Source organism: Callionymus lyra, chromosome 17, assembly GCF_982586985.1.
Source record: "Callionymus lyra chromosome 17, fCalLyr1.hap1.1, whole genome shotgun sequence".
Taxonomy (NCBI): domain Eukaryota; kingdom Metazoa; phylum Chordata; class Actinopteri; order Syngnathiformes; family Callionymidae; genus Callionymus; species Callionymus lyra.
This window is the reverse complement of record NC_141834.1, coordinates 6601676-6628325: the sequence shown is the minus strand read 5'-3', so window position 1 is coordinate 6628325 and position 26650 is coordinate 6601676. Positions and strand designations below refer to the sequence as shown.

The window sequence follows — 26650 nt, the reverse complement described above, 5'->3', positions numbered from 1 at the left end:
ACTGATGAGTACAATAGAGTCCAAGATCTATTCAAGAGACACTTAAATCAACACATTAGTTGCCCTTTAAAATAATAATTTTGACTTTAAAATATGCAGAACATATAGAAAAATACGCTAATATTACACAGCACAGTTTTGAGTAAAGTGGGATCAGTGTAGTCACCGCTCACGTTGCGTAAAGACAAGAGCAGGTGATAATAGCTGACCAGAACACCTCGCTTGTAGCCCACTCAACATCCCACTGATGAGTCCTTCACTGGAACAAAGACACCAAATCATCGCAGCGACCGCACGAGTTCATCGCCACGGACGTCGCAATAAACACTCCTTAGATCCGACACGACAGGAAGGTGACGTGTCTGAGACGAGGGCACCGGGTTGTCAATGTGAATAAAGAATCGACATAAAAACAAGTGCAAACATGGATCTGAACCACACAACAAGCTCAGCTGCAGCGATGGACGATCTGGAAGGGAAGCATTCAGCCTCCAGCTGCAGCTCTTCAGACGCACACAAGGGCACGCAGCTGTAACGACAACTATTTTGGGTTGTTCAGCGTCGTCACCTACTAGACACAGATCCCTGTTGAGCTGGGGTTGAACTGGATAAAGGCCACCTGTGGAGACGAACACCCACACCATCTCTCACACTGATGTATCAAGAGAAAATCTCAAGAGATCATTTTGTTGCTCGCGTTCCTTTATTGATATCTTGTAACTTTTTAAAGAACCTTTTTCTGAACAGGTACATTTAGTTGTTTATTTTCTGCAAGTAAGGGGGCGGGGTCTATCTATACTGAGGACAGGTTGCCAGTTCAGTTGCAGGGCTTATCTAGACAGTAGGGCTGTAGCAATACACTAATCTCATGATAAGAATCGATACAATACACTTCGATACACGCATCATTGTCTGAACGATTTCAAGGGACACTGAACTTCATTGACATTTTGGGATTGTTCCACTCTTCTTTGGTTGAAGCATCATAAGTTAAAGCAAAACTATGTCTATAGCTATAAAACCTACTGTAGTCTGCCATATCCTCTCTTCCTCAGTCATCACTGGAATCGAGTATAAACGTAAAAATAAAATAACATTGGGAATATTTGTAAATTAATTGTTAATTAAAAATCCATATAGTTCAGTTGAATATCGATACGATATCAAGCCACTTAAATGTATCTATATTTTCCTACAACCCTACTCGACAGACAACCACACACACTTACACCTCAAGAAAATCTAATTACCAATTTAATAATGGTGAGACAAACAATACATTCTCCATAAAACTATTATCAAAAAGGTTTTTTTTAATTATTATCTGGAGGGGATTCTTATCTGCAAGCCATTAAATCTAAATGTTGGGAGAATCTGCAACTTACAACCTCTAGAGCAGCAAGTTCAAATTGTCTTTTGGTTGTTATTGTACATCTACCTATCTAAAATTTGATTTATATTTTGTCTTCCAATGTTCCAGCCTAATTAGAAAGATAAGCATTAATAAATTGAGGCAGAGAGTTAACACATCAAACAGTTGGAGGTGACTGTACTTCCACGGGTGTAGATGTGTCGCGCTGTCTCCAGTTGGCCCAGGAGGCGGCGGAACCTCATGCTGACCAACATGACAACTTGTGAACACATCACACCAGCACTTTTCTCCCCAGTCCATATAACAATTGATCTTAAAATATCTCGGGTGTCCAGCAGTGTAGTCGATCTGTATGTCCTCTGATCAACTTCCAAGTAGAAGGACAAACTTTAGGGTGACCATTCTTCTTTGGTCCATAACAACGAGTGGGAATTTGCTCACATTTTTCCTCCAGCTTCATCGCCATGATCCAACTGGCCAAGCTTCTTATTAAATATCTGAAGATGAAGCTAATCCCAACTTGTGACCCATTCATAAAGCTTGTGAATGAATGAAAGAATTTCATAGGAGACTCACACTATAAAGCATATGGAATTGTACTAGTGTTTGGCAGCGTTTTTCAATGGACACGATTAATAATGAAACATGACTGCATCATACACAGGACCAGTCACTATGGCTACATCTGAAGAGGGACAGAATCATGTCACTTTGATTTGGGCTGATGCTTCTGAGAAGGTGCAGAATACTGAGGACGCTGCAGAAAGCAATAACAGCGTCGACTCTGCCGAGCTAGAGATCGGCTAATTGCGCCGCAGGAGTTGTCTCATGATGGGATTCACACTCGTATACAGACGAAGAAAAGAATGATAAATGAACGTCCAACTCTTATATATACTTGTTAATCAACCTACTACTGAAACAACATTCAAACTCTAAACAAAACACAAGTGACAAATGATTAAAACTATTAAATATTAAAATAATTATATTTGCCAAAACAGGAAGTCAGCTAATACAGCCGTTACAGTCCCACTATTTTCTAGACTTAAACTACTTTCTATTAAAAAACTCTCAGTTAAACTATGGATTTTTGGGAGAAAAAAAAATGATGTAGTTTAAGACAATTAATTTGGCTGTTGAAGCAGGAAACAGAAATGCTGCAAGTGAAATTGTCATTAATCATTTAACGGTGAGAGGTTGGAGACGGCAGCGTGAAGGAATGACAACAAGCAAAAGACAACTAAGGCTATTTTTGGTGGCGAAGAGGAACCAAAGCAAGAATCGAACAAAAAATTAGGTCTTAAAATGTATTTAAAATGTTATTGTCATTTTACCAAATCAGGAAGTCAACTATTATACCCGTTACAGTCAGAATATTTTCCAGATTATTAGAAACTACTTTATTTACATGAAACCTACAGCTTTAACAACGATATAGTTTAAAGAAGTAATTTTGGAAAATGTATATGATGTGGATTGAATCGATCCTTTGGCTGTAGAAGAAGGAAGATGCTGCACAAAGATTCTAATCAATGAATAAATTATGAGTCGTTGGAGACGGCAGCGTAAAGAACTAATTGATGCAAAAAAACTTTAAAAAAAATGTTTTACGGACATGTTTATGTGATTAAACGACAATGTTTTGTGTATCATTTTCCTACTATTTTCCTGACTAAACAGCTCAATTTGTAACATGACTTTTTTTTAATCAATGTTTTAAACTATTTTGTGAAAATGTGATAGAAGTAGTTGTAAGTCAACGGCGGATGTCTAGTTTCAGTGACCTGGTCTTCAGAGTACATTCAGAAAAAGGCAACACCGTATTCATTTTTAAAGGGATGTATTACAACTTCTGATTAATAGTTTCCATGGCAACAATAAACAACAAGAGTGGTCAATCAAAATACGCTCATCATCATCAATAAAACAAAACCAATCCACAAATATAACCAAAGTGGCTCATTTGCATGAAATTGGGTGTTTTGCACCCACACACCTCGTACCACTTTGTGTCAACGCTGTGTTTACACACACACAGTAAATGCACTTCCAGGTCAAAGGTGACCGCGGCAGCAGCAGCTTCTGCTTTCTACAGCTGACTGTTGCAACGATTACTCAGAACACAGATATGAATCGTTCGTAGTTTGTGCAGATGAATCCTGACATTCATCTGATTTGCAAAACTTTGAAAGTCATCCTGAAGTGAAGCAGAACAAACGCTGGACTTCTTTGTTTTATTTGTTCATACATTCTTACAGACTACGGTTGTGCTTTTGCTTGAATGACTTAAACCAGAGTCAATCTCTGTGAGCGCAACACAAGCATAAATATGTTTAAAAACCACAAAAATAAGAAGAGAAAATATGACTTCTTTAACATTTCATGAATAATACTGGGTCAGGGACTACTTGTCATTAATATGCAGGCGCCCTTATGTGTGCACTGACATATACAGCAGAAAATATGGCGACTAATAGAAGCTTTCACACCAAATGCATCTCCCCCGGAGCACACACCAGCAGATGTGAAACTGAAGGTCGCTGTCCTTCTACCTTTGATATTTAAATGGGCCACAAGTCTTTTTCATAAGCTCACCTCCACCACCAATGCTAAATGTCACGTTTCTTTATTTAAACTGGAGGCACTTATAAAATCCCTAGATATGCAATTATTGTCTCAAAATGCCATCAGCATAACTTTATGTATTGTTCCAAGATGAAGGTATGAATAATACAGTTGTGTCTCAAATAGGTTAAGATCAATAACAAAATATTCTAGAATATATATTAATTTTTAACAAGTAAAAGCATAAATGTCACAGAATTAAAATAAATAAATAAAGTATATTCAAATACAGTAGAGAACAAGTTAAACTGGGATTGATTAATGTTTCAACACACCAAAAAAATATTTCGACTTTGAGATTTGAGTATAGAATATAAAATATTGAGATTTAAGTCAGATTCTGAATCCGAAAACTTTTATTGGCAGTGTAAATGAAAAAGACATTTGACATAAAATGTGAAAAAATGTGTTTGATATTACAAAGTTACTTAAAATCATCAGTTAACTATTTAAAAATGAAAATATCTATATTATAAATAAATGTTATAATACGTTTTAACAACGTTTGTTGTGTAACTGCTTCCATTTAAAACAAAATAAATAAATGTAAGTGTCAGCAGTGATTAACGTTGTTTATTTTCTCCTCATGATTTAAAACAAAATGACTCAAAGAGTATATAATATTTCCTATTAAAAGACAGAGTGGACTGTTGGTCCACCAGGGCTACACACGTTGTTGTTCCACTTCACACTACACACAATCGATCAGTTGTACCTGAAAGAAAGCTGCATTCCTTTATCATGTGTTCTTGCTCCGTCAGCCATTTTCTTCCACACTCCAATAAACACACACATTGTTACGAGAGTAAAAATGGCTGATGTGTTGTTTTCTTAATTTCCTCATCCACAGCTCAGCCACACTTGTCATTGTAGGTTAGTTTTAAGATTGGATGGTCATATGTGCCGAGTCAGTCTAAAAGGTTGTTTTTGTAAATGGAATTTAATTTCATGTTCTTAGTAATATTAGCTAGTATAATGAAGAAATACTAGCTAAAGTACCTGTGATATGTCATAGTGTTATCAACATATCATGATGCAGGGGCAACAATTGCAATATATTGTGATACAGTAGGATATATTGAATGATAAAAAATGACCTAAATATTCACATGTTGTCTGTAAAAGAGACAATTAACTATTTTTAAACACACAATATTTAACTATAAACCTTTAAAAAAAACTATGATAATATATAAATGAAGATTTGCGAGCCAAAAACATAACTTAAATATACATATTTATATTTTAATTACTTGATAAAGTGCTGTCTAATATCGATACAGTATTGTTGAAAAGAGTATCTCCATATCAATATTTTTTAACATCCCTAATAGTCATATCCTTATAGCCCAGGTATCGTTCTTGATGATACTCATACTCAAAGACTGGTTAGTCACATGTCTTATGGACAGTGATGACTTCATATCAGTCATAGAACATCTGCCAACTCCTATTTTCTACGGCCAAATCCAATCTTCCTTCTAGCTGTCACCGTATGCTTTTATTCCGTCTGCCGTCACCTGGATCTGACCCACCGTACCGCCTCCGTAATCAATCTTCGACCCCCTTTCCTGTTTAATGCCAGCTACACTCAGACTCAATTTTCCCTCGTCATCCATCCGGCAATCCTGTCTGCTGGGTTGATCCTCTCTTTCTCCTCTATTTATTACATCTCTCTCGGGCCAGACCGCTCACCTTCACACTCATCTATTCCCCTTTCCATATTCATTTACCATTGTTTATCTGCTGCGTCTTTGAAATTATCCCCACCGTCTCTTCCTACTTTCCGTCTTTGCTTCTGGTCCAGATACTGAGCCTCCTTCCTTTATTCTCCAGACTGCTTAATCTCCCTTTAGCCCCCTGGATTTATCTTCTCGACATTCATTACCGCTGTGAGCGAGTCCAAGCAATCGAAAGAAAATATCTCGGCGGCTTCTTTACATGTGTTGCAAAAAAGACAGTTTTCACAAGAATCCATTGCTTTGAGATTTTCTCGGCTTCTTGCTTATTTGTATCCATTTTAAAAGTGTGTTTAACAGGAAATGTTACATCAAGTCTGAGTCAGAGAATGACTTTCCAGTCGAGCAACTGGAACAGAACTAATATAATGCAGCATCTTTCTCAATGGCCTTTAGCAATGGCTCTTTTCAGGGATATGTTCTGAGCCCCCTCCTGTTTACCCAGCGGACATACAACTCCTCAGCTTGTCACAAGTTTGAGGACATCATTATAGTGGTGTCTTGCATCAACACAACAACAACAATTCTGAATATGTACAAGAGGTGGTACAAAAAAAAAGTCTCAATAAATATACACCAGTGAAGTGTTGCTCATCAATTACTGCCACTCCCAGAAATCATGACACAACTACTGCACCTGTTCCAGCAATCAACACGTCACTCGACAGAGCTGGCATAGAAAACACAATGGACATCTGTGGCCACATTGTTCGCCACGCTCATGGCCGCCCACGTGGAAGTCAATGAACCATGTTTGGATTTGCAGTGCAGAGGCTGAAGGCACTATGGAAAAGAAAGTAGGTACAGAAGAAAACTGAAGAGTTAATTTACACCAACAGTTTGTTGGAAATAAAATATTAAAAAAAACTTGTAAAACCTTTGTTGTTTTGCACGTACTTGTGCAGTGCTCAAATTATGAGAGGGTAGTACTGTCTCAAATCAAACAGTGCCACTACACACTGATCGGAAATGACTCGACAGCTTCTTCTTCTACTACTTTTTACAGCTGATTGCAACCAGCTGTTGGAACACTATCGCCACCACTTTGACAGCACTTTTCGCCAATCGACACAAGTTATTAAGTTGTGTTTCATTTTGTTATTACTGTCGTTCTGTTGTTTTGTGGTGTCACTAGTGTTTTCTCGAGACATTTACGCCAGTATCTGCTCCGAAGACGCGTCATCAGTGAAGTAGCTTCCGTTTAGTGGCAATTACGTCACTAAGATGGAGCCGTTAAGGGTGGAAAGTGTCCATCGATCCAGACTCAATTTTCTGGCCGCTCTACATATTCCCACACTGCTCATTGGGACGCACTCAAAATATTAAGTGTAAGTGCAGAAGTGCCCCAAGTTGGGACACACCCCTTACTTGACTTGTATTAATCCTTATGGAAGACGCAAACAGAGAAGCTTCCCTGTGGTTTTGATAACATTCAAATGCTATATTATACTAGGATTCATCTGCAAAGCTAATTTATTCTTCTGAACAGAATCCAAACCTACACATCTGAACATGCCTCGTGTCTTCTGAGCATCAGAGCAAACTCAACACTGAAAATCCCGCCTGGACGGTGACTAATCCGATGTTCTTGGCCTAGATGAGGTCCGTAGGTGATCGTGAAACAGGCATCAGGGACTGGTTGCAGCACATAATTCATCATCCTCGCCTTCGTTGCTCGTTTTTTTCCTTACGGATTAATTTGTTTTCTTGTGTATCTGTCAAAACCTGCTTTGCTGTCATCATGCAGACACATCCATCACTGAAGAAATGAGGCCAGGAAGACAATAACAGCAGACTGACTAATGGGAAAAGAGGAAAAATAAATTACAGAAGGGAAGAAAAAAATTATGTTTCACGGTTTATTTTCTACTCATAAAAATGAGTTGTAAAAAAGAATCAAGTCACAAGACACACATGTGCAAAATACTAATCTATTTGTTTTATTGTTGAATATAGTGATACTAATATTATATATAATAATAATACAAAATGAAAGTTAATTTTATTACACATCCCCTTCACTTCTAGCAAAGTGCTTCCCATCAATTGGTGTCGTGCCATATTCTAATTTCATCCACCACGGTCTCCCTCCCACCTCATTTGTCAATGAAAATCATGAAAACATACTTTTGGTAACAAGCCATTACCCCATGAGTCAAACAAGATGTTATGTAAAAGATGGGGGTGACGAAATAAAAGAGGCTTATCGGGATTTACAAAATGTAAACAACACAAGGGATGCCTCCAACACATTTGTTTTTTCTGGGCCTCCGAGTCACTTTGACCTTAAGATAACCCAAGGGTTAAAATCACCGGACAAGTGGGGTGCGTTCAATAATACAGAAACGACTAAAGTGCAAATTAATAGCAAATCAACTAAAAAATAACAAATAACAAACAGAAAACATTGTGATTTTCTGACATAATAATACATTTAATAAACAATATGAGACCTGAAAGGCCAACCTTCACCACATTTTTCTTCCTCTTGATCACTTTAGTATATTCTCTCTGTAAATAACTGTATTTTTATTCAGGCATCGACACAGTGAATCCAATTTTTTCAAAAACATTTCAATATCCAGTCTCAGAAAAATACCAGGTTGAAAATACAATTATTTTTAACAGTGTGAAGCCTAGAGAGTCTTGATAGGGGAAATTATTTCTCAAGAGAGAAATTATCTAACACGCATACAAATAACCAAATTTATCATCTGGCATTTATCCCTGGCAAGTACAAAATCCATGCTGGCAACAAACTTATTTTTGATAGGAAAGAAAAAGCTCTCAGTTCTAAAATAACAAAAAGACTTCAACCCCCTCAAAGTCTTGTCCATATGGATGGTATATTTATATCAGCATGTACGGTTCTGTGGGGTTCTGTAGGAAAAGTGGATGCTACTGTGAATACTAATGTTTAATGTTCATGAAATGAGGAAGATAAATTGTTTTTTGGCTAAATTGTCAAAATGCCTCTGTCGCCCTTGACGGCTGGGATCCGCTCCAGAGCTACAGAGGACACCGATTAGGAAACAAGTGGTAGAGAATGAATGAACGTCACTGTTGGAAAAGATCCAGTCAAAATGGTAAATGTGACTTCAAAAATACTCCTTTCAAAGGCAATCCTTTGAAGCGACTCTGTCCCAGTTTCAAAGAAAAAGTCAAAATAAACAAATTAATTGGTTCTATTGTTCTTCTGCTCTTTATTCTGGCGAAGACAATCCTTCTGAAGAATTGGGTCACAATTCAACTCGGATTATCTTCATCTGTGAGTCAATGTTTGAGGAGTGTTCCGCCATGTTTAATTTAGTGAAATGCTCTAATCAAAACTTGTCTTTCATAAAAGAACGCTAAGAACTCATGCTGTACCGAAGATCAAAGCAACCAGATGCTCAATAGTTTAGTTTAACTCGAGCAGAAATAGCAGAAATAAATATCACTTAAGATCATCATTTCTTTAATACCCTGCAGAGATTTGAGAAGAAAGCTTCATCCAGATTAGAAATGTAAATGTTAACAGAAGGCTCTTTGTAGATAACGTCATGTGATGAAGTCTTATTTCAAAGCTGACGGTGACGGAGGTGTAGCGGGCCTTTTGATGAACTGGGAAAGATCCGCGTTACTGGTTCCAGCTTTAACAACAGACGCAAAACCATACTGCAGATGGAGGCTTTGGTTTTGTGCTCATGAATAAAAAGTGCAATTTAAAACCAGATTTAAATTATCTTTGATGGATTCATAAAATATAATCATGTTTATAATTGCTCAATTTGGATTAGTGGTTAAATGGCGTCAACAGTGAAGCTCTAAATAAAGAAGCAATTAAGAAAATGAGAGAAGAAAATGCATCAACGATCAGATGCAAAAATGGATTCTGAGGAGTAATTTATCGTTTGTTTTTTTATTCATTAGAGATTTCTCAAAGAGAAAAGGACATTTTAACTTCCAACTCATTTTGACTCTTAGTTCTGATTACAATAATGTCCTCAGACATCATGGTTAAACAATAAGGGACCTCAGTCCTGTCTCACTGTCCTCAACCTTGTTCTGCACAACCCTCACATACTTCTATGTAGCTCCTGACTAAAGTCAGGCAGAAAACAAAGGATAGCGTTGAAAAATGTGGACTTCAATATGGTTGAGATATTTTAGAGAGTAATCTAATATACATTTTACACAAAACAGAATGACGATGTAGGACTTTAAAGTTGAATAATCAGTAAAAATATTTATTTAATGTAAAATATAAACACTAAAAATCTCTGAGTTTTCTGTTTTAATCAAAAATAGTTTGAACTAAAACACATAAATATAATATCTACTGGATTGTAAATAAGATCTTATGTATTTTTAACAAAGATGTCAAATAACGAAATAGCAAAATATATGAATATAAAAATAGACAAAAGAAACAAAAACACTGAAAAAACAAGTGGGATCAAAGAAGAAATAAATATAGAAGTGAAAAAGATGATTTTAAGAAACAAGACAACATGTTGGTATACGTTTAAAAAAAGGTTCCCTCTTCTTTTATGATTGTATTAATAACAACCAGTTTATCGCAATCATAGTTCAACTTATCTAGTAAATAAACTTTAATAGTTACTATTCATTTGAATTGTTAGTTTTTTATATGAATACTGAATATCTTTGTCACACAACTACAACCAAAAAGTCCTATGTTTTTGATTTGATTTACATTTGAGTGACAAGATATACTTAATATATGCTTAGTTATCAAATAATATCTTTTAAAATATGTAGGGAAGAAGAGAGAGACAATAATTGGGGAAAAAGAAGGTAAAAAAGAGGGAAAAGTCAACAAGTAACAGTATATTGCAGTTGTAACAAATCATAAAAAATTAAAATAAAAGGTTTTTACTAGAACATATATATATAAAAGTGGTTTTATAGTTTTGGTCTAGCTTCATTAGGACTGGAATATACAGTCAAAATGCAATTTTGCCGTAATCTGAATTAACCTTCGTCTCTCTAGACTGTGTGAAGAAACCTGGAGTGACAACACAGAATTTTAATCTAGAAATAGGATTATTGTTATATTAAGATATAACAATTCTTAAGATTAGTGGTTGACAAGGACTACATGCGCAGATGCGCACACAAATAAACGTGGGCGTGTCCAGGATTACATTGTTCTGTGGATTTACGGGATTATCATGTATCCAGAGAGCAACCGGAGCAAAAGCACATCCACCTGAGTGGCAGCTTATCTGAACAGGGGTGGAAACAGGAAGTTAACATACTTTATCAGCTGATGTTTGCACAGCGCTTCGTGGATCATGTCCAGCAGCAGCTGCGCTTACTGCTGTAATCTAGAACACACACGAGGACAATATTATAGATTATTTTAACTTCCTCTTTACCTGTCCTTCCAGACTTGAATCATGTCACACAACATAACTGAAGTGAGATAAGTTTGACAATTTACTTAATATATATATATTTTTACATAATGTATTATTGTACTATTTAAATCAGTTCTCATTACCTGCTTAAGTTATTAATTATTTTAATTAAAATGTGTATTGAAATACATTATAGAGAGGCAAAAATAATGTGTTTATCAACACTTTTCCATAACTGTCTTTTCTTTGTAATAGTTCATTATAGAAGGGCCGAGCTATTATTTTAACAGAGTGGGTCAGAGACAGTGTTTCCGTATGAAGTACTAAGAAACTTTTTGAAGTTACCAGGAATAGCCTTTCACACGGTTTCTATTAGCAATCGGAGAGTTTATGGCATTGTAGTTACACTTTCATGGCACACGGGGTCGCCAGAAACAATATTTTGAATATTCTACATTTTATCTTTATATATCACCTATTTTTCCTCCAACTATTATAACCTTGCCATCCTTTAAATTGCATTAAAATTGTGGATTATATTGACAAAACAATATTTATTGTCTCTTTTTTAAGGTGTTTTTCAGTGTGGGGTGTGTTCTTACTTCTCATGTGTCTATTATATTTTTTTATGGGAATCTTTTGATATTTTGAATATATTAAATGAAATGACCTTTAATGTACTTGTAATTATTGTTCATTCATCTTCTACTGAGACTTTTTCCTCAGTTTCTCATGCAGCTGTTTGGGAGAATTCATCGCTCCCTCTGGGGTGGCGAGCGATATACCACAGTGAGTTATCACAATAATTGGGATCCTGAGGGGAAAGATTTGTTGTAAGCATTGCTCACAGTAGCAGAATCAATGAAGATTGATGGCATCTGTATTCTGGCTGGTTTAACAGCAACTGTGTTTTTCATCTTGATGAATCTCCATGTGGCTGATTCATATTAATTTCTGTCTGCGGAGATAAATGCAACACTCTCAAACGCCTGTCTTAAATACTCACTCTCTTTGTTGTTGTGAAGATCACTATTAATACTCAACATTAGACTTTTTCTCAGTCATGAGTTTGTCACACCAGGAACCCAGTGATCTACAATAACGAGACACAAAAGTCGTTTTCTGCCGCATACACTCACACGGTCACACTGTCAGAGCAGTGACACAACAAGTTCTTTCGGGAGTTCATGTCAATCAAGTCGTCTTCACATGCGAGTGCACCTGTCGCATCATTGACGTCAGCAAACTATGATTTGTGGAACGTAGGCAACAGGGACCTTAAATAAATCCCAAAGGTGGAGCAGTTTGTTGGCGCAAACCTGTCAAACTACCTCTTTGCTCACCTGCTAACATTCATCACCAAGAAGGTGAGCTATTTTTAACCAAAACTTTGTTGCCATATGACGGGTATAAAGTCAGATTTTACAGTGACTACTTACTCAGGGCTGGGAAATTATGGCCACTTTCTACATTTTGGCTTTTATCAGATGTCATACAGTTTAAAAAATATAATAGAAAAAAACTTTTAAGAGTATCAATCCAGAAGTTTAGAAAACTAGGTTCTGACACCTCACATTATCTTCTGAGCAAATAAACGTAGTGAAGAAAATTGTTCAAATAATAGCTTGATATTTCTACATCATAAGTCTTGATTGTTCAAACTTTAACTACAATAAGTTCAGAAAATACGGTGGAAAAAGGTTGAAGATGTTCAGTATTTTTTCTTTAACAGGGACATAAGTGTATAAAAAGTGTTATAGTTATAGTAGTTATGATATCAGAAATTGTTACTTGTTTGACTTTTATGTTGATTATATTTAAATGTAACGTGACATCACAAAATAAAAAGCTTAAATATATATTTTCACAATACATATTGAGTCATAAGCACTACCCAGAAAGGAAGTGAAAGAAGTATTATAAATATATGTACCAATCTTTCTTTAGAATAAGAATCAGAATTTAATCACACACAAAATAAGCAATAGAAAAACAGAACCAAGTCATTCTGCGGCGCCTATTTAGAGCCAAGTATTGAAAAGTTGGAAAAGTTGCCGAGACTTATCCAAAACCCACTAGATGTCACTCTTTGCTGAATAACCCTTGGCTTTTATCAACTGTTTGAATGAAACCTCCTATCATTTGTTTAAGTGAGGTTTCTTCTAAGGTCGGAAAATGGTGACACTGTTTCGTGAAGCTTCATCAGGACATCACTACTAAGACGATGTATATAAAAAAAATGTTCAGAGACTTGAATTTCAGTTCAATTTCCATCCCAACATTTGTGAAAACATTCCTGCTTGACACTAAACATTCAAACAATATAGAATAGAGGTTATAAAAAGGGCTACTGGGAATAAAACAGAGAGTTGAGACCAATTAAAATAAAGAAGATGCTTAAAGGTTAGCAATACATGTCAGTTCAACTCTACCAAGCTCTGCACACACTAGTTTAGTATGCAGGAAGAATTCACTTGCAACATCATTGATCTCATTCAGATGCAATTTTGTCGTACAGACTGTGGGGATATGAGGCTGCAAATGAAAGAATCGTTCTAAAAATGTTCTGTGTGATCCTGTTTACTGTTCATGCTTACACAGTAGAGCCTCTACAAAGCTGGATCACATGTGGAAGGAGTGAATAGATGCTTAAAAAAGCACGAGGTTGGAACTGATATGTTTCTATTGGGATCATATATAACAGAAGCTTTGCTCAGCAGTGTCTTTAGAGGTTCACGTTCAAATCTTAACTGCAACTTGACAGCACGGAACTGTACACAACTAGAACCAAGATACATTTTTAGCATTAAAATAAAAACAGTTATAAGTTTTAACACAATATTTTGCTTTAATTGTGGGGATATGTCATTCAATTTGAATGTTTTGGAAAAAGAAGTGGAAAAGTGTGTTTCCTCTCGGATAAATCCTCTCTGCAGACTGTTCAAAGCCTCAAGTTTTCACTCTATATTATCCAGATTACTACTTTCTGGCAGCGGTTTAGTCCAGAGTTAATGGTCTGCTGCACACACAGAAGGAAATAATGATGCGTGAAAGGATTTTAAAGGATCAATATGATGGATCAAGTTAATATTCATACTCTGATCTCGGTTTCATTTCTCATTATCAGTTTTATAGGTCATGCAATGTCCGCCGCTCATTTTGAATCGATTCTGAAATGGTCAATTTTCTGCCCCTTGGTCTGTGGATTTAATAGAAGCTCGTTCATAGCCTCACATCAGCACATTTTCGGGATGGTCCAGCAGGGTGAGATAATAGCTCTTCAGAAAATCATTATGCTTGATCACGTTCTTTACAAGAGGAGAACTCAAATCACCACAAGTCTCTCTACACTTGCCTATGGTTCCCAGAATGCACCATCAATGTTGTAGAAGTTTGTAGCTGGTCAGAGCTGCAGCCTCACATCAGAGGGGACACAATCTGGTCCACCTAGTCATTTTATGTGACCCCCCTGTCTCAAAAACAAATCATCTCGGTCAATATTCACAGCGATGAACTACACTCCTGAGAGCCCAAAAAGCTCCAGCCCATAATAATCAGCAACAAAATGAATGGATGAATAATTACACCGCAATTAACCACCTGCCGAAAACATGATTGCTAATCATGATCACACATCAGACTGATTCGATCTGCAATCATAGCCATCTTGTGAGCGAAGCTTCATCTCTTTTAATAAGCGGAAACACAAACTAGGATGAAAGAGTTAATACGGCTGTTCTGCACAAATTAGATCCAATAATGCAGTAACAGCATTTGTAGATTCAACATCTCTGGCTAGTGTGAAAAGAAATAGTTATGTGATATTTTATCATCATCATCGTTAAGTCCATCTTTTAATGTTTTTCATCTAAAATAATGTTTAGGAAATGCTTCTTTAGTTATGTTTCTGTCCATGTTTATTCGTCTGTAAGTAAAACATCTCATAATAAATGAAACGATTTCAGAGGAATAAACAGGAAATGATAATAAACAGATGTTCACAATTTGATGATTCAAGAACCTTCTACAGGTTTCATCACTCTTTGGCAGAACTGTGTCAGAGTGCACCATGGGAGCCACATGTGGCCAAGTGTCTGTTATCATTATTCCTTGGTCTACCTGTAAACATGCCCTTCAGTTTTGTGCTCTGAAAGATTCTAATTTTCACGCATTTATTAACAGATAAATACATACAAATCGTGTAAGATCATGAAAATAAAAACATATCATCTCAGTTTTTTATTTGTGCATATTTTATTATCCATTTCAAGTGATATCTCCTTTCTACAAATGTGCCTGGATATTTAATTATTATTATTATCATTTTATTTTATTTAGTTTAGCACATGTTTATTTGTTCATGGTGAGAAGCTTCAAACTGTATATGAAATAAAAAGTACCCAAAAATACTGTCCTAATTTATGTAAGTTGTATTATATTATTTTTTACATAAATTATTTTATACCTAAACAAACTTGACAAATATTTTATTTTCTCATCCATTAATTTGATGACCTCCTCATGACAGTGCTTGTACTACATGTGGCATTACTTATTAAACTTATTTTTTATGATTGTTTAAGCGCTTTGTGACCCTGGTCTAAAAAGGGCTCTATAAATATAAATGACTTACTTACTTATTGATTGTGTGTGTTGTGGTATATCTGTGACGCTTATAAAATCAGCTCACATCAATCCATGACTTTTAATCTAATGTTTAAAAATGTATGAAGTTACATATCTAGGATCTCTTTTGTGCCTTTACATTTTTTGTGCGACAAAAATACACCGTTAAACTCACATCGATATTTTGTGCAAGCGAACAGCACACTCTAGTGGCTGATCTGGTGCATTGCATGAATTTATGAAAACAAGATTCACTTCACTGGCAGCACTCAAGAGAGATAATCCGCTGTGACTCACCGTGTGTTATTGTGGTTAATGCACTCAAAATGACATCATATCCAGCATTATGTCTAGGATGGAACCGGTGCCACACGAGTTTAGCAGCTTTTAAACAGGATTATATTGAAATATAATACTAGTTAAATGAATCAATAAATATAAGTGTTGAAATAGAAACTTACTCAGAGGCAGCGACGTCTCAGTGTGGTAGTATCCATCTGGCTGCTTTTTCTTCAACATGGAACACAGATCCAGCCTCTCCACCGTTTGATCACCGAAAAACCTGATTTGACAAACATCAAGGATGAAATCTCACTGCTTAACAAACCAGTTTTTTTTCAATAATATATAATAAAAACTGTAATACAAGTTGATATTCAAGCACCAACCTGCTTGTGTAGCTGGAGTAGAGAGCAGGATCCACGCGCTTCAGTCCCTGAGTGAATAAAAACCTGTCAGTGCGATACGAACAGATAAGAGGAGAAGAAGAATGTCGTCCAGGAGGCGCCGGGGAGGAAAAGATCACCAGGGTGTCATCAGGCGGAAGACACGGTTCCACCTGCGACCTTTATTCGAGATGTTGTTCCGATTATCCGTACCTGAGATTTGAGCTTGGAGGCTCTGGAGAGCTTCATAATGGTGAGGTGAGGTTCAAACCCGCGGTCGCCCCCCCGCACAAGGCCGTGCTGCTCGAAAGAGTTCCGTAGCAAACCTGGAAAATAAATGATATGAACTTGACGAGGGAAATTCCATTTAAGGGCTGCATCCCAATCTTACCCCTTAGCCCTTTCCCTTATATCCGACTAAGAATTAACTTGACTTTCTCCAGCGTCTCTTAAGAGTCCCTGGTAGTGACCGAACATCTCTTTTTTTCTGTCTCAACACTTGCACAATTAATTTAAACTTGGAAAAAAAAGCATTCTGCAGCATTTAGCAATCCTGCTGCAACTTCCTTGATAAAATAATATATTTCTCCAGTCAGGCCTCGACCTCCAGCATTCCAAAGATTGTCTGAGGGGATGCCGCCCTTCCTAGACTCATAAGGTCAACCACGTATGTCCTCTTATGGAACATAACCCCGACAATTTAGCACACGCGTGGCCAACTCATGACCCGGGGGACAAATGTGGCCCAACAACTTATATTATGTGGCCCGCAAGAGAGGAAGAATTAAGAAAATAAAAACGTGGGTGAAGACTTATTAACGGCCAGAATCCGAATAGATATGCACTAACTGAAACTTTCACCCGTTTATAGAAAAGAAATAATCAAATTCAGAAGTTCCAAAAATCTAAAATTTGACTCCATTAAATCAACAAGTTTAAAGTGAACCTCATTGATGCTAATATTATTTAAAAAAAATTATAAATTAAGCTGAAATTGTACTGATATTACATCTGTTTGTGGTCAATTTCAGAGGAGGGCTGGTGATAGTCAACATATATAAAGTACATTTTGTTTAACAGCCCTGACTCATGATAATGGACAATTTCTTATAATTAACAGAAAATTATCTACATGAAATGCCCAAAGATCAGTCGATAAGTCAGAATTCTAATGAAAGGATGTGTGTATGGAGTGGTTGTTGCTAATCTTCAATATGTAACATAAACATTAGAAAAAAACACAGAAAACAGTTTAATAAAAGCAATTATTATATTTAAAATCTATGTGCTTTTTAAATTTATCCAAAAAATAGATGGACTTTTAGTTTTCAAACTGCACTTCTCTTTTAATAAACCATTTTATGAACACACACACACACACAAACTCCTAAATAACCTGAACTATGCACCAATATAGAAATGAAATGAAGGCAGTCGACAATCAGACAACGAGGACGTTTAGAGTCAACGAGCAGCGAAGAGGTTTAAAGAAGGAAACAACTGATGTATTTTTAGAGCAGGGGCTCGGCAGAGACGGAAAGGTGAGTATTTAATCGATAAATGAGGTGTAGAGAGCAGACATGAAGACAGAAGAGGCTAATTTCCTGTCTGAGTGCTGCTCCGGGGTTAACAAAAGCAACACCAGTTACATATTTTCAGGGAACACACAAAAGCGATGCATAAACAACAAGGGTATTTAATTCTTGTGTGTGTTCATGAGTTAATCTGAGCTGGATTGTGTACTATTTATCCGCACCAGACAAGGCTGTTGAATAACGTTTGTGGGTCATTTCATTGAGTTCCCCCTCCAATCAAGTCAATGTCAGAAACTGGGCCACGTTGGTTTGTCACGCTCAGCAGGTATTTAGAGGAGTTTCCGTTTGATCTGACACAGTTCTGAGGGCTTTTCTCTAAACTATTTTATTTATCTGAGATGAAATAGATGGATACGGGATTGGATTTTCTGCTCAGATGATGGAAACATACTGCTGATCAAAAAGATCTTTCATGTACATTTTTCATCCCATTCGGGAAACATCGAAAAATTGTGAATGCTGGGCATGGTTCAGCACTAACAACATTCGTTTTTACAGCTTGAAAAAAAAGACTAAACTAATGAACCAACTGTTGCTCGGATGAGTTTGCTGCCAAATCTAAAGATTTTGGGGCTTGAAATGTTTCCAAGGATTTAAATCATTAAGTTTCGCTGCTTTTTCATTTTATTTTCACGATAAAATGTACATTTTAAAAGGGTACTGTGTACTGTATATAGGCGGAGTTGATGTGAATGTAATAAAAGGTACGTAAATAGAAATTAAATAAAATTAGAAAAAATGGATATACAAGACAATTTTTAATAGAATATGCAATATTATTTCCAAAACTTTTATAACCATAGTTTAATTGTGGTAATAATAATGAATATTGTTATTATAATAATAATAATAAGAAGAAGAATAAAAATAGTAATAAAAACAACAAGACTATTAACAATATTAAAGTATTATTTGAAGGGTAAATAAAAGTAAAAAATAAATAAATAATAAAATAAAATAAATAAAAGCTCAGGCAAAGTTAAAATTAAAAAGTATTTGTATAGTTGAAAGTGTTGAAAAAACTACGGCCATTTAAAATTACGGTTAAAATCACAAACAATTGACTTTTTTTTACTGAAGAATAAATATACAGTGAAAAAATCAATTTAAGAAAATGTACACGTCTGTAATGTTTTAAGATAAAATTAAGATGGTAAAATATTTTTCTTTTAATTACAGATAGAAAACATTTGTACTCGTATCATATTTTATTCACTTTCAAGTTTCAATCCTCTGATTGCATCTATTGTAATTTGCTATTTGAATACATCACGTAATCTATCTTGTTTTCATATTGTTTGGTGCAATGTAGTGTCATTCTTATGTATGCATGTTGTGCAAACTGTCCGTCTGAAAAGGTGATAAATCATACTTTTAATTTTTAATTGTTAATTCACTAAAAAGTTTACAATTATAAATATGGATCGAATGAACTCAAACCTACATGCGATGTTCGTGTTTAGGCTGCGTTTCAGTTTTGCTTCAGGCTCCAGCATTAACCTATTTGTTCTTTTACGTAATCCCATAAGAAATTGAAATTTATATGTCATAAAACAGTTTTCAATAAAATAAAAATAAAAATAAATGAATCTAATCCTGGAGTGATACCAGCGTGGACATTAAATAAAAAAAGCTTATTTTCCGCGTGAGCGGATGTGTCCAAAACCACTAATGGAGAGAATCCTCTTAAACATTAGCTCATTGCTAGAGGCATAAACTCATCGTCATACTTGCAAATGAGAATCACAGATATATTAAAAAAAATGTAATCCAATATTTATACATTTTAAATGTGGATACATCTGGAAAAAAATTCCAGGTTAATGTCAATAAAAAAAACAACAACTAGCATCCAGTCATAACAATAACAATCAAACAATTATATATATATATATATTTTTTTTTATTTTATTCAAACAGTTTATATGAAAGTGGAGCACTCCAAAGCTTCTAAGGCAAATCAATAAGAGCGAGCCGAACATCACTGACCTGCCAGGCGGTCCAGAGTAAGTCTGTGCTGTCCCGGGGCCAGGCCGACAAACACCACCTCCTTCCTGAAATGACTGATGCCAGAGAAGGGCAGCACCAGATCCCGCCCACCCAGCAGCTCCACCAATGACGGCCGGACTTCTTCCAACACGCCGGCTGCCCTGACACGGGAATACAAACATTAATGTGCGCACACACAAACACACAAATACACACACTCACTTACTAACAACTTAATCCTCTCTTTTCCTCCCTCTCATATTACATAAGGACAGAATCGGGTGATTACTAATGTCCAAATCTTCCACTCCAATGGTCACAAGGTCATCAGTTGTCACATGACGTGGATGAAATTATATCCCAGTGATGCATTTTTGAGTCGAGTGATGTGTTCGGAGCGGCGGCTTTACATCAGCGATCGGACACACACTCCGATGTATGCGTGGCTAAAGGAATTGTTGTCCACAAATATTGCTAATGTCTGCGTTTGAAATGATTCTATGGAAGCAAATCATGCTCAATATGCAAGTTAAAAAAATGAATGTTTCGGGCGACCACTAGTGTCACAAAAGTGTAACTGTGATGCTGTAAAAACGAACACGCCATTGCCAAATACAGCATAAGCATTTGTGCACAAACATCTTGTTTATCTTCTTAAAATACAAAAGTATTTGACTAGATAAGTAGGAAAATGTCTAAATTTGGTTTTAAAAAAAAGAAAATACATCTACAGAATTGTTACGAACAAAATCTTTTTTTTTTAAGTTTGAGTAAAGATGTTACACTAAAATAGTCACATATTGAATCCTGGACAACATAATCAGTGACAACAAAGAGTTACAAAAACTAGCATATCCATATTGAAATTCTGGCTCAAAAAATCTTCTATTCCTTCATATATTAATGTGTACGTTATCCACTCACCGATCCACTTGCTCCTGATTGGACAGATGAGTAACTAACAGAGTGATGTGCAGTGTCGGGACGGGGATCATGGTTTTGGCTAACCGAGGCTCGAGTTGAAGCACCGCCTCCTGCACTTCCTTCACGGCAGATTTGATCTGCAATTAAACAGGCTCGCAATTAAAAAGTAGAAAAAAAAACTGTTGTGGTTTAATTTAATCGTTCTTTTGGAGTCAAGCTGGAGTTTAAAACAATCGACTCTGTGGGAGACGAAAGTAAGTAAGTAAGTAATAACTAAAAAAGTAAGTGCAACTTTAGACACTTATTCTAATCATTGCTTTCTGCATAAAACTGCTCAGGGTAGAAAACAATGTGATGTTGGCACAACCTACCACTTTAAAATGTTTTTTTTTCCTACAGAATACGTCTTTAAACTACTGTGTATAACGATACACTAAAAAAACTTTTAATTAAGACAAGCCATCTGCTCCTTCTGTCGTTTAAATACATGTGTAGCAATATGTCCTTTTATATCATTTTAAAAAGAGTGTTCCATCAATAGTTAGTTGCTCTTTTTCAATCATTTAAGAGCAACTTCTTAAAAAAAATCAACCCTCCTTACTCACTCACATGATTCAAATGTTAAAGTCTTCATCAAATCTCAACAAATGAGAGGTTACGAGAGCGGAGTCCATTATGATGCGATAATGCTTTCACTCCTCCTCCAGCCAGCTATAATCACGCCCCGTTTTGTTTATACAATGCGTCCCTTGGAGGTCGAGACTTCCAAGATTGGTGACCCACGGTGACAAACCTTAATGCTTGACCAATCACAGCAGCGTGGGTGTGGTTACGGTAAACAAGATTAAAGCTCCAGAAAAACAAAGTGTTTTGGCTCAAATAGAGGTCCAAGATCAATTGGAGGGACACTCCAATGAACACATCAGTTGACCTTTAAGAAAAATGATTTGAAGCCCCAAAGTACATGCAATAACAAATGAATGGTTAAATACATATGCAGTGGTGGAGATCGTTCACCTTGACCCAGAGGCAACACAAGGGATACTACAAACATATTTGTTTTCGGGCCTTCGGGTCACCTTGACCCTGATATAACAAAAGGGTTAAAGATTTTGACCACTCCCCTGAAGTATTATGGTATGATATTCAGATGATATCACTAAAATTGTTTAGAGCACTGCACAGTGCAGTTTTCTTTCTAGTTTTTGAAACTTCCACAACCTCAAAATAATATTTTATTTTAAGTGTATACATGTAGGCAGTCATTAATTCAAAAGAACAATTTCATAATCTTTCATCAATGATAACGGTTTGTGGAAACCGTGAGAACTGGAACAAAAATGCTGTAGCATCGACTGTGGTGGAAGCAATATTGGTTTTGCATGTGATGCTTTGTGGCTTTTAGATTGCACCACAAACGAAGCCCAGACGTCACTGTATGCATTCTTTACTTTCCTGTGTGAAAGATGTTATAACCAAACGAGTGATACAGTTGCACTGAAATACACAGTGCGTTTAAATGTATTACACATTTCAGATCAAGTTATACTAAACATTATTATATTGAGTAAGTAGGTCACCTCTGTGTTGATGATCGGGATGGAAACAAAATAGTTTGGACGCTGAATCTCGTTCTTTTTTTTCTTCTTCTCTAAATCTTCCTCGCTGTCCACACGAGCTCCACTCTCTCCTCTCTTCCGCTTTCTCTTCTTGTCAAAAGATTCTTGATCTGGAACTTTAAAATGACAACACAGTTATCAAAGACTGTGTCAATATCTCGCAATAAATCTACAAATTGGGACATAGTAGAGCTACAGACAGTACAAATGGAAAAAAGCAATATTATTTACATTCATTGTGTGACTAATGTAAAATAATATAACTAGTCTATAATAGTACAGTTAAGCTCAAAAGACAGATTTTAGTATGTGACAATATAAAATAAAGTATATTTGGAGTTACTAAGGTTATACTTAGGGGTGATAAGACTATGTCAAAAATTAATACATCAAGAAAAATGTCAGAAATGATGAGAAACACAAAATGGAGAAGATGAATACAATCCGAACAATTTGTCTGTTTGGATAACCATTACTTACTTAAAGGAGATTATGAAGAGAAGAAAATATGTGGAAAAAAAAGGATGACGTCCCATTAAACTAGCTGTGGCAAGTAACTTTAATGGTAATGTTCAAATACTATTTGCAAAAATAAAACATTTAAAGCAAAAAAGTGTTTAATAATTTAAATAGATAGCATTATTTTTAATATATTTTGAAAAATATATATACTTAATAAAATAAATATAATGTATACATGACCTTTAAAATCTACAACTTTTTTTATTGGTCTAAATCCCATTAACAAGTATAGGATTTTTATCGTATTATGTGATTTTACTGTGAAGCGACATTCAGTCTCCTGTAAGGCGCTTTTAAATAAAATCTATTATTATTATTATTATTATCTGTGTGTAGAAAAGTTAACATTGAGCTTGTGAATTTATTTTGACTTTACACAAACAACTGATTTAAGTAAGTAAGTAAGTAATTTATATTTGTAAAGACATTTAACGATCGGAGAAATGTGAGTTCTTCTACTAGAGCAGGTCAGAATTCTCGCTACTCCTTCTTGTTAAAACATGAAAATAAACTGTTGCAATAGTCCAGACGAGAAGACACAAACGCATGTTATCCTATCCATATATAAGTGTATTTCTAAGTATAATAACATCATTATTACAAGTAATACACTAGATTTTTACATTTATTAGTAAACCAATTTCAGATAATATCGGAAGAAAAACTGGTTCATACATCCCAACTGTGTCCATGATGTGGGGCTTGTGAGCGCAAACGGAAGCTCGGCATTCAAATCTTCCAGCGACTTATCCGACTTATCGTTTTTCTTCATCCTCATTTTCTCCTTTCTCTTCATCTTCCTCATTAAATATTTATTCGTTTCTGTCGGGAGTTCAGGAAAAAACGAGTTAAATCAATCCTTTCAATACGATATGAACTGGTAGAAACAAGAAGAGGTTGGAGAAATGTGTCAAAGGTTAATCATTTTATTTGAAAAGTTGCGTTTAAAAGGGTATAGTAAACTTTTTCCTTTAAAAGACAGAAGTCAAGACTTAAAATAATTATAAATCAAGTTCATATAGCTATACAATGAGCATTCTGTGGTGTAAAATCAGAACTAGCTATAAATGCTTTACTTACTTATATTAGAATCCGTAGTCACTTGATCTATTTTTGCTTTGGGAACTGTAACCAACACATTGGAAGTCATGTCCTTTTTCACGTCCTCACTCTCTGCAGGACCATCACCTTCTTCATCCTCATCATCATCGTTTAACACAATGGATACATTTCCAGGTTCCATGATATTCGTAACAACCTGAGACAGACTGGATCGTGCGTTTGTCTGCAAAGAACAAATTCATAGCAATAATTAAAACAACAGTCAAATGATTAATGCATTCATTTTGCATGCAATAAATAGTACAGATCAATGTAGAATACCTGTATTTGTATTTGGTGTGACGGATATTTCAGAAGCTTGGATTTATCATTTAAAGTTGCACATCTGTTTGGCAGATGAACGTGGACACCTCTCACGCACGATGATCTGAACCTGAGTAAAACGCGGCCGAGGAGCATTTAGACACTTTAGAAACCCTTGCAGATTCTTAACCTTTGACTCATTGACAGTTTGCAGACACATCCAAGACACCTGTTGAAATGACTCACGCTCGCCGCAGCCTGTTAGCTTAGCCACAAGTTAGCTGGCGTTTCACGATTAAAAGTATGACAACTTAAGTATCCTAAGAACAACTCAATACACGTGTTGTTTGGTTGATAGTTTCGAGTCAAATACAAAAACTGTAGTATTTACAAGCGTCTCTTCAGAAAAATGCCGAAAGGAAGTTACGGTTTGTAAACAATGCGTCACTTCCGGCTACGGGGAGCGTCGGAAGTCAAAAGAAGTATCTTTCGAAATTTAAACAAGACATAATTATGTAGCCATTTGTATGTTAATGCTTATTTTAAGTTTTATAAAAGAAAACACAGAAGTTGTATTCATCAGTATTTTTTTAAATTAATCTCAACAAATACGAGGAGATATCCCATGTCAAATGCTGGTTTATCTTGTCTCAGTATTGCATTTTTCAAGAATTGTTTACAAAAATAACATATTATACTGAATATTTAATGTATGCGTATTTTAAAGAGCCGTATAATAAAAATAAAATAAATTATTGTCAGCGCTGTAAAAGCAGCAGGGGGCAGTGCTCACCAACTGCAACTCTCAAGTACGTTCTCATATGAACCTTTAAAATAATAATTTAAAAAAATAATTTATATATATATATACATATATGGACGTAAACTATACACAATGGGAAATTGAACTCTAAATGATGAATGTAGTTCAAACAAATGACGTAAAAATAATGATATAAATACAAACAAAAAACTCGAAACAAATATACAGTATACCACACTTCAAAATAAAATTGAAAATGCAAAATGTTTTCCGCAGAAAATCAATCACAAGATGTTTTGCAAAAGGTGTTTTTACTCAAACACAAACAAACTAACAAATATACACTACACAATCCTATTTTATGCTTTTATTCTGTACTGACGCCACCAAAAAATCCTCTGTTGCATTTACACCACTGGCAATAAAAAAATATTCTGATTCTGAATTGTTTCTTCTTATAAAGATCTCAAATGTAGTTGTAAGATGTATATATTTTTTTAACAAATGGCTTCAGAGGTCCAATTGAGAAGTGCTTCAGTCCTACACAAAACTGATGTGTACTTATTTACCGATTCACCATCAAAAGTTGCAAATTCAAATGCTATTTAAACCTTTGACTAAACATTTAATACAAGAGTCAATGCATGTTGAAGTTTTGCCAGAGTAACACTCAGGGTGGATTAAACAATATGTTGTCATCATTTAGACATTTCCAAAAATAATGGAATGATTGGTTTAATGTTCAACAATCATGACACATGTAGTAGAACTAGTAAGATTAAACTTGGAACTGACAGAGGAGCCTTTCTCTCGTTTATTTAAACACATTTTCATGCAGATAATTGGCAAATTCTAAAGTGATAATTGACAACACTACAGTTACACAACTCCGACACTAGGGGAGGCCAGAAACAATATTTTCAATTTGTAAATTACCCCTAATGAAGTTGCCTGAAATCCCTGGTTAAGATAATCTTGTATATCAACTGAACATCAGATCAGAGTTCAACACATAAATGGCAAAAGTGGAGAAACAAATATTGAAATTTATTTAAAAGAAAACTGATTCATGGGACAATTGGCAGAAACAAGACAACCTTGAAGATCGAGCACACAACTCTGTGTAAGCTTCATCTGAGTAATATTGAGGAATCCCAGAGATCAGTGAAATTTGTATCCTCAATAAAAGTAGTGCACTCTCAGCACTTGTGTAAATTGAGAATTGCTTTGTAATTTCCACTTGAATTCAGCAGAAAATGAGCGTTTAGTGATGATTGCACTCTCACAAAACACGACAGACACAGCATTGATGTCGCAGAGATCATAACTCTGGATACACACACTGACAATAAAACAATCTGCAGCCAGAAGATAATGACGTTGTGCTAGTTTGTCCTCTTGTCCTCTCAACGTTACTGCGTTTCTACAGAGTAAGATGACGCCTCATTTAGACAACGTGTTAACTTAACAGTCAAGG

General features: G+C 35.6%; 1 protein-coding gene across 2 annotated transcripts in view; it reads right to left on the bottom strand.

The window, feature by feature from the left end:
- akap7 (A-kinase anchoring protein 7) overlaps positions 1-24823 on the bottom strand; it is a 57167-nt gene extending 32344 nt beyond the window's left edge. The window contains exons 1-10 of one of the 2 annotated variants that reach the window (XM_087812823.1): positions 24657-24823; positions 24429-24540; positions 24126-24330; positions 23721-23867; positions 22485-22639; positions 20905-21041; positions 19981-20141; positions 16610-16722; positions 16400-16446; positions 16193-16293 (exon numbers count right to left, since the gene is read on the bottom strand). In XM_087812823.1, coding sequence (XP_087668949.1) covers positions 16193-16293; positions 16400-16446; positions 16610-16722; positions 19981-20141; positions 20905-21041; positions 22485-22639; positions 23721-23867; positions 24126-24288 — 1024 coding nt within the window. In that variant the 5' untranslated portion in view covers positions 24289-24330; positions 24429-24540; positions 24657-24823. Of the gene's footprint in view, positions 1-16192; positions 16294-16399; positions 16447-16609; positions 16723-19980; positions 20142-20904; positions 21042-22484; positions 22640-23720; positions 23868-24125; positions 24331-24428 lie in introns of both variants that reach the window. The other variant, XM_087812822.1, reaches the window with a different exon arrangement.
- Between the last annotated feature and the right edge of the window lie 1827 nt (positions 24824-26650).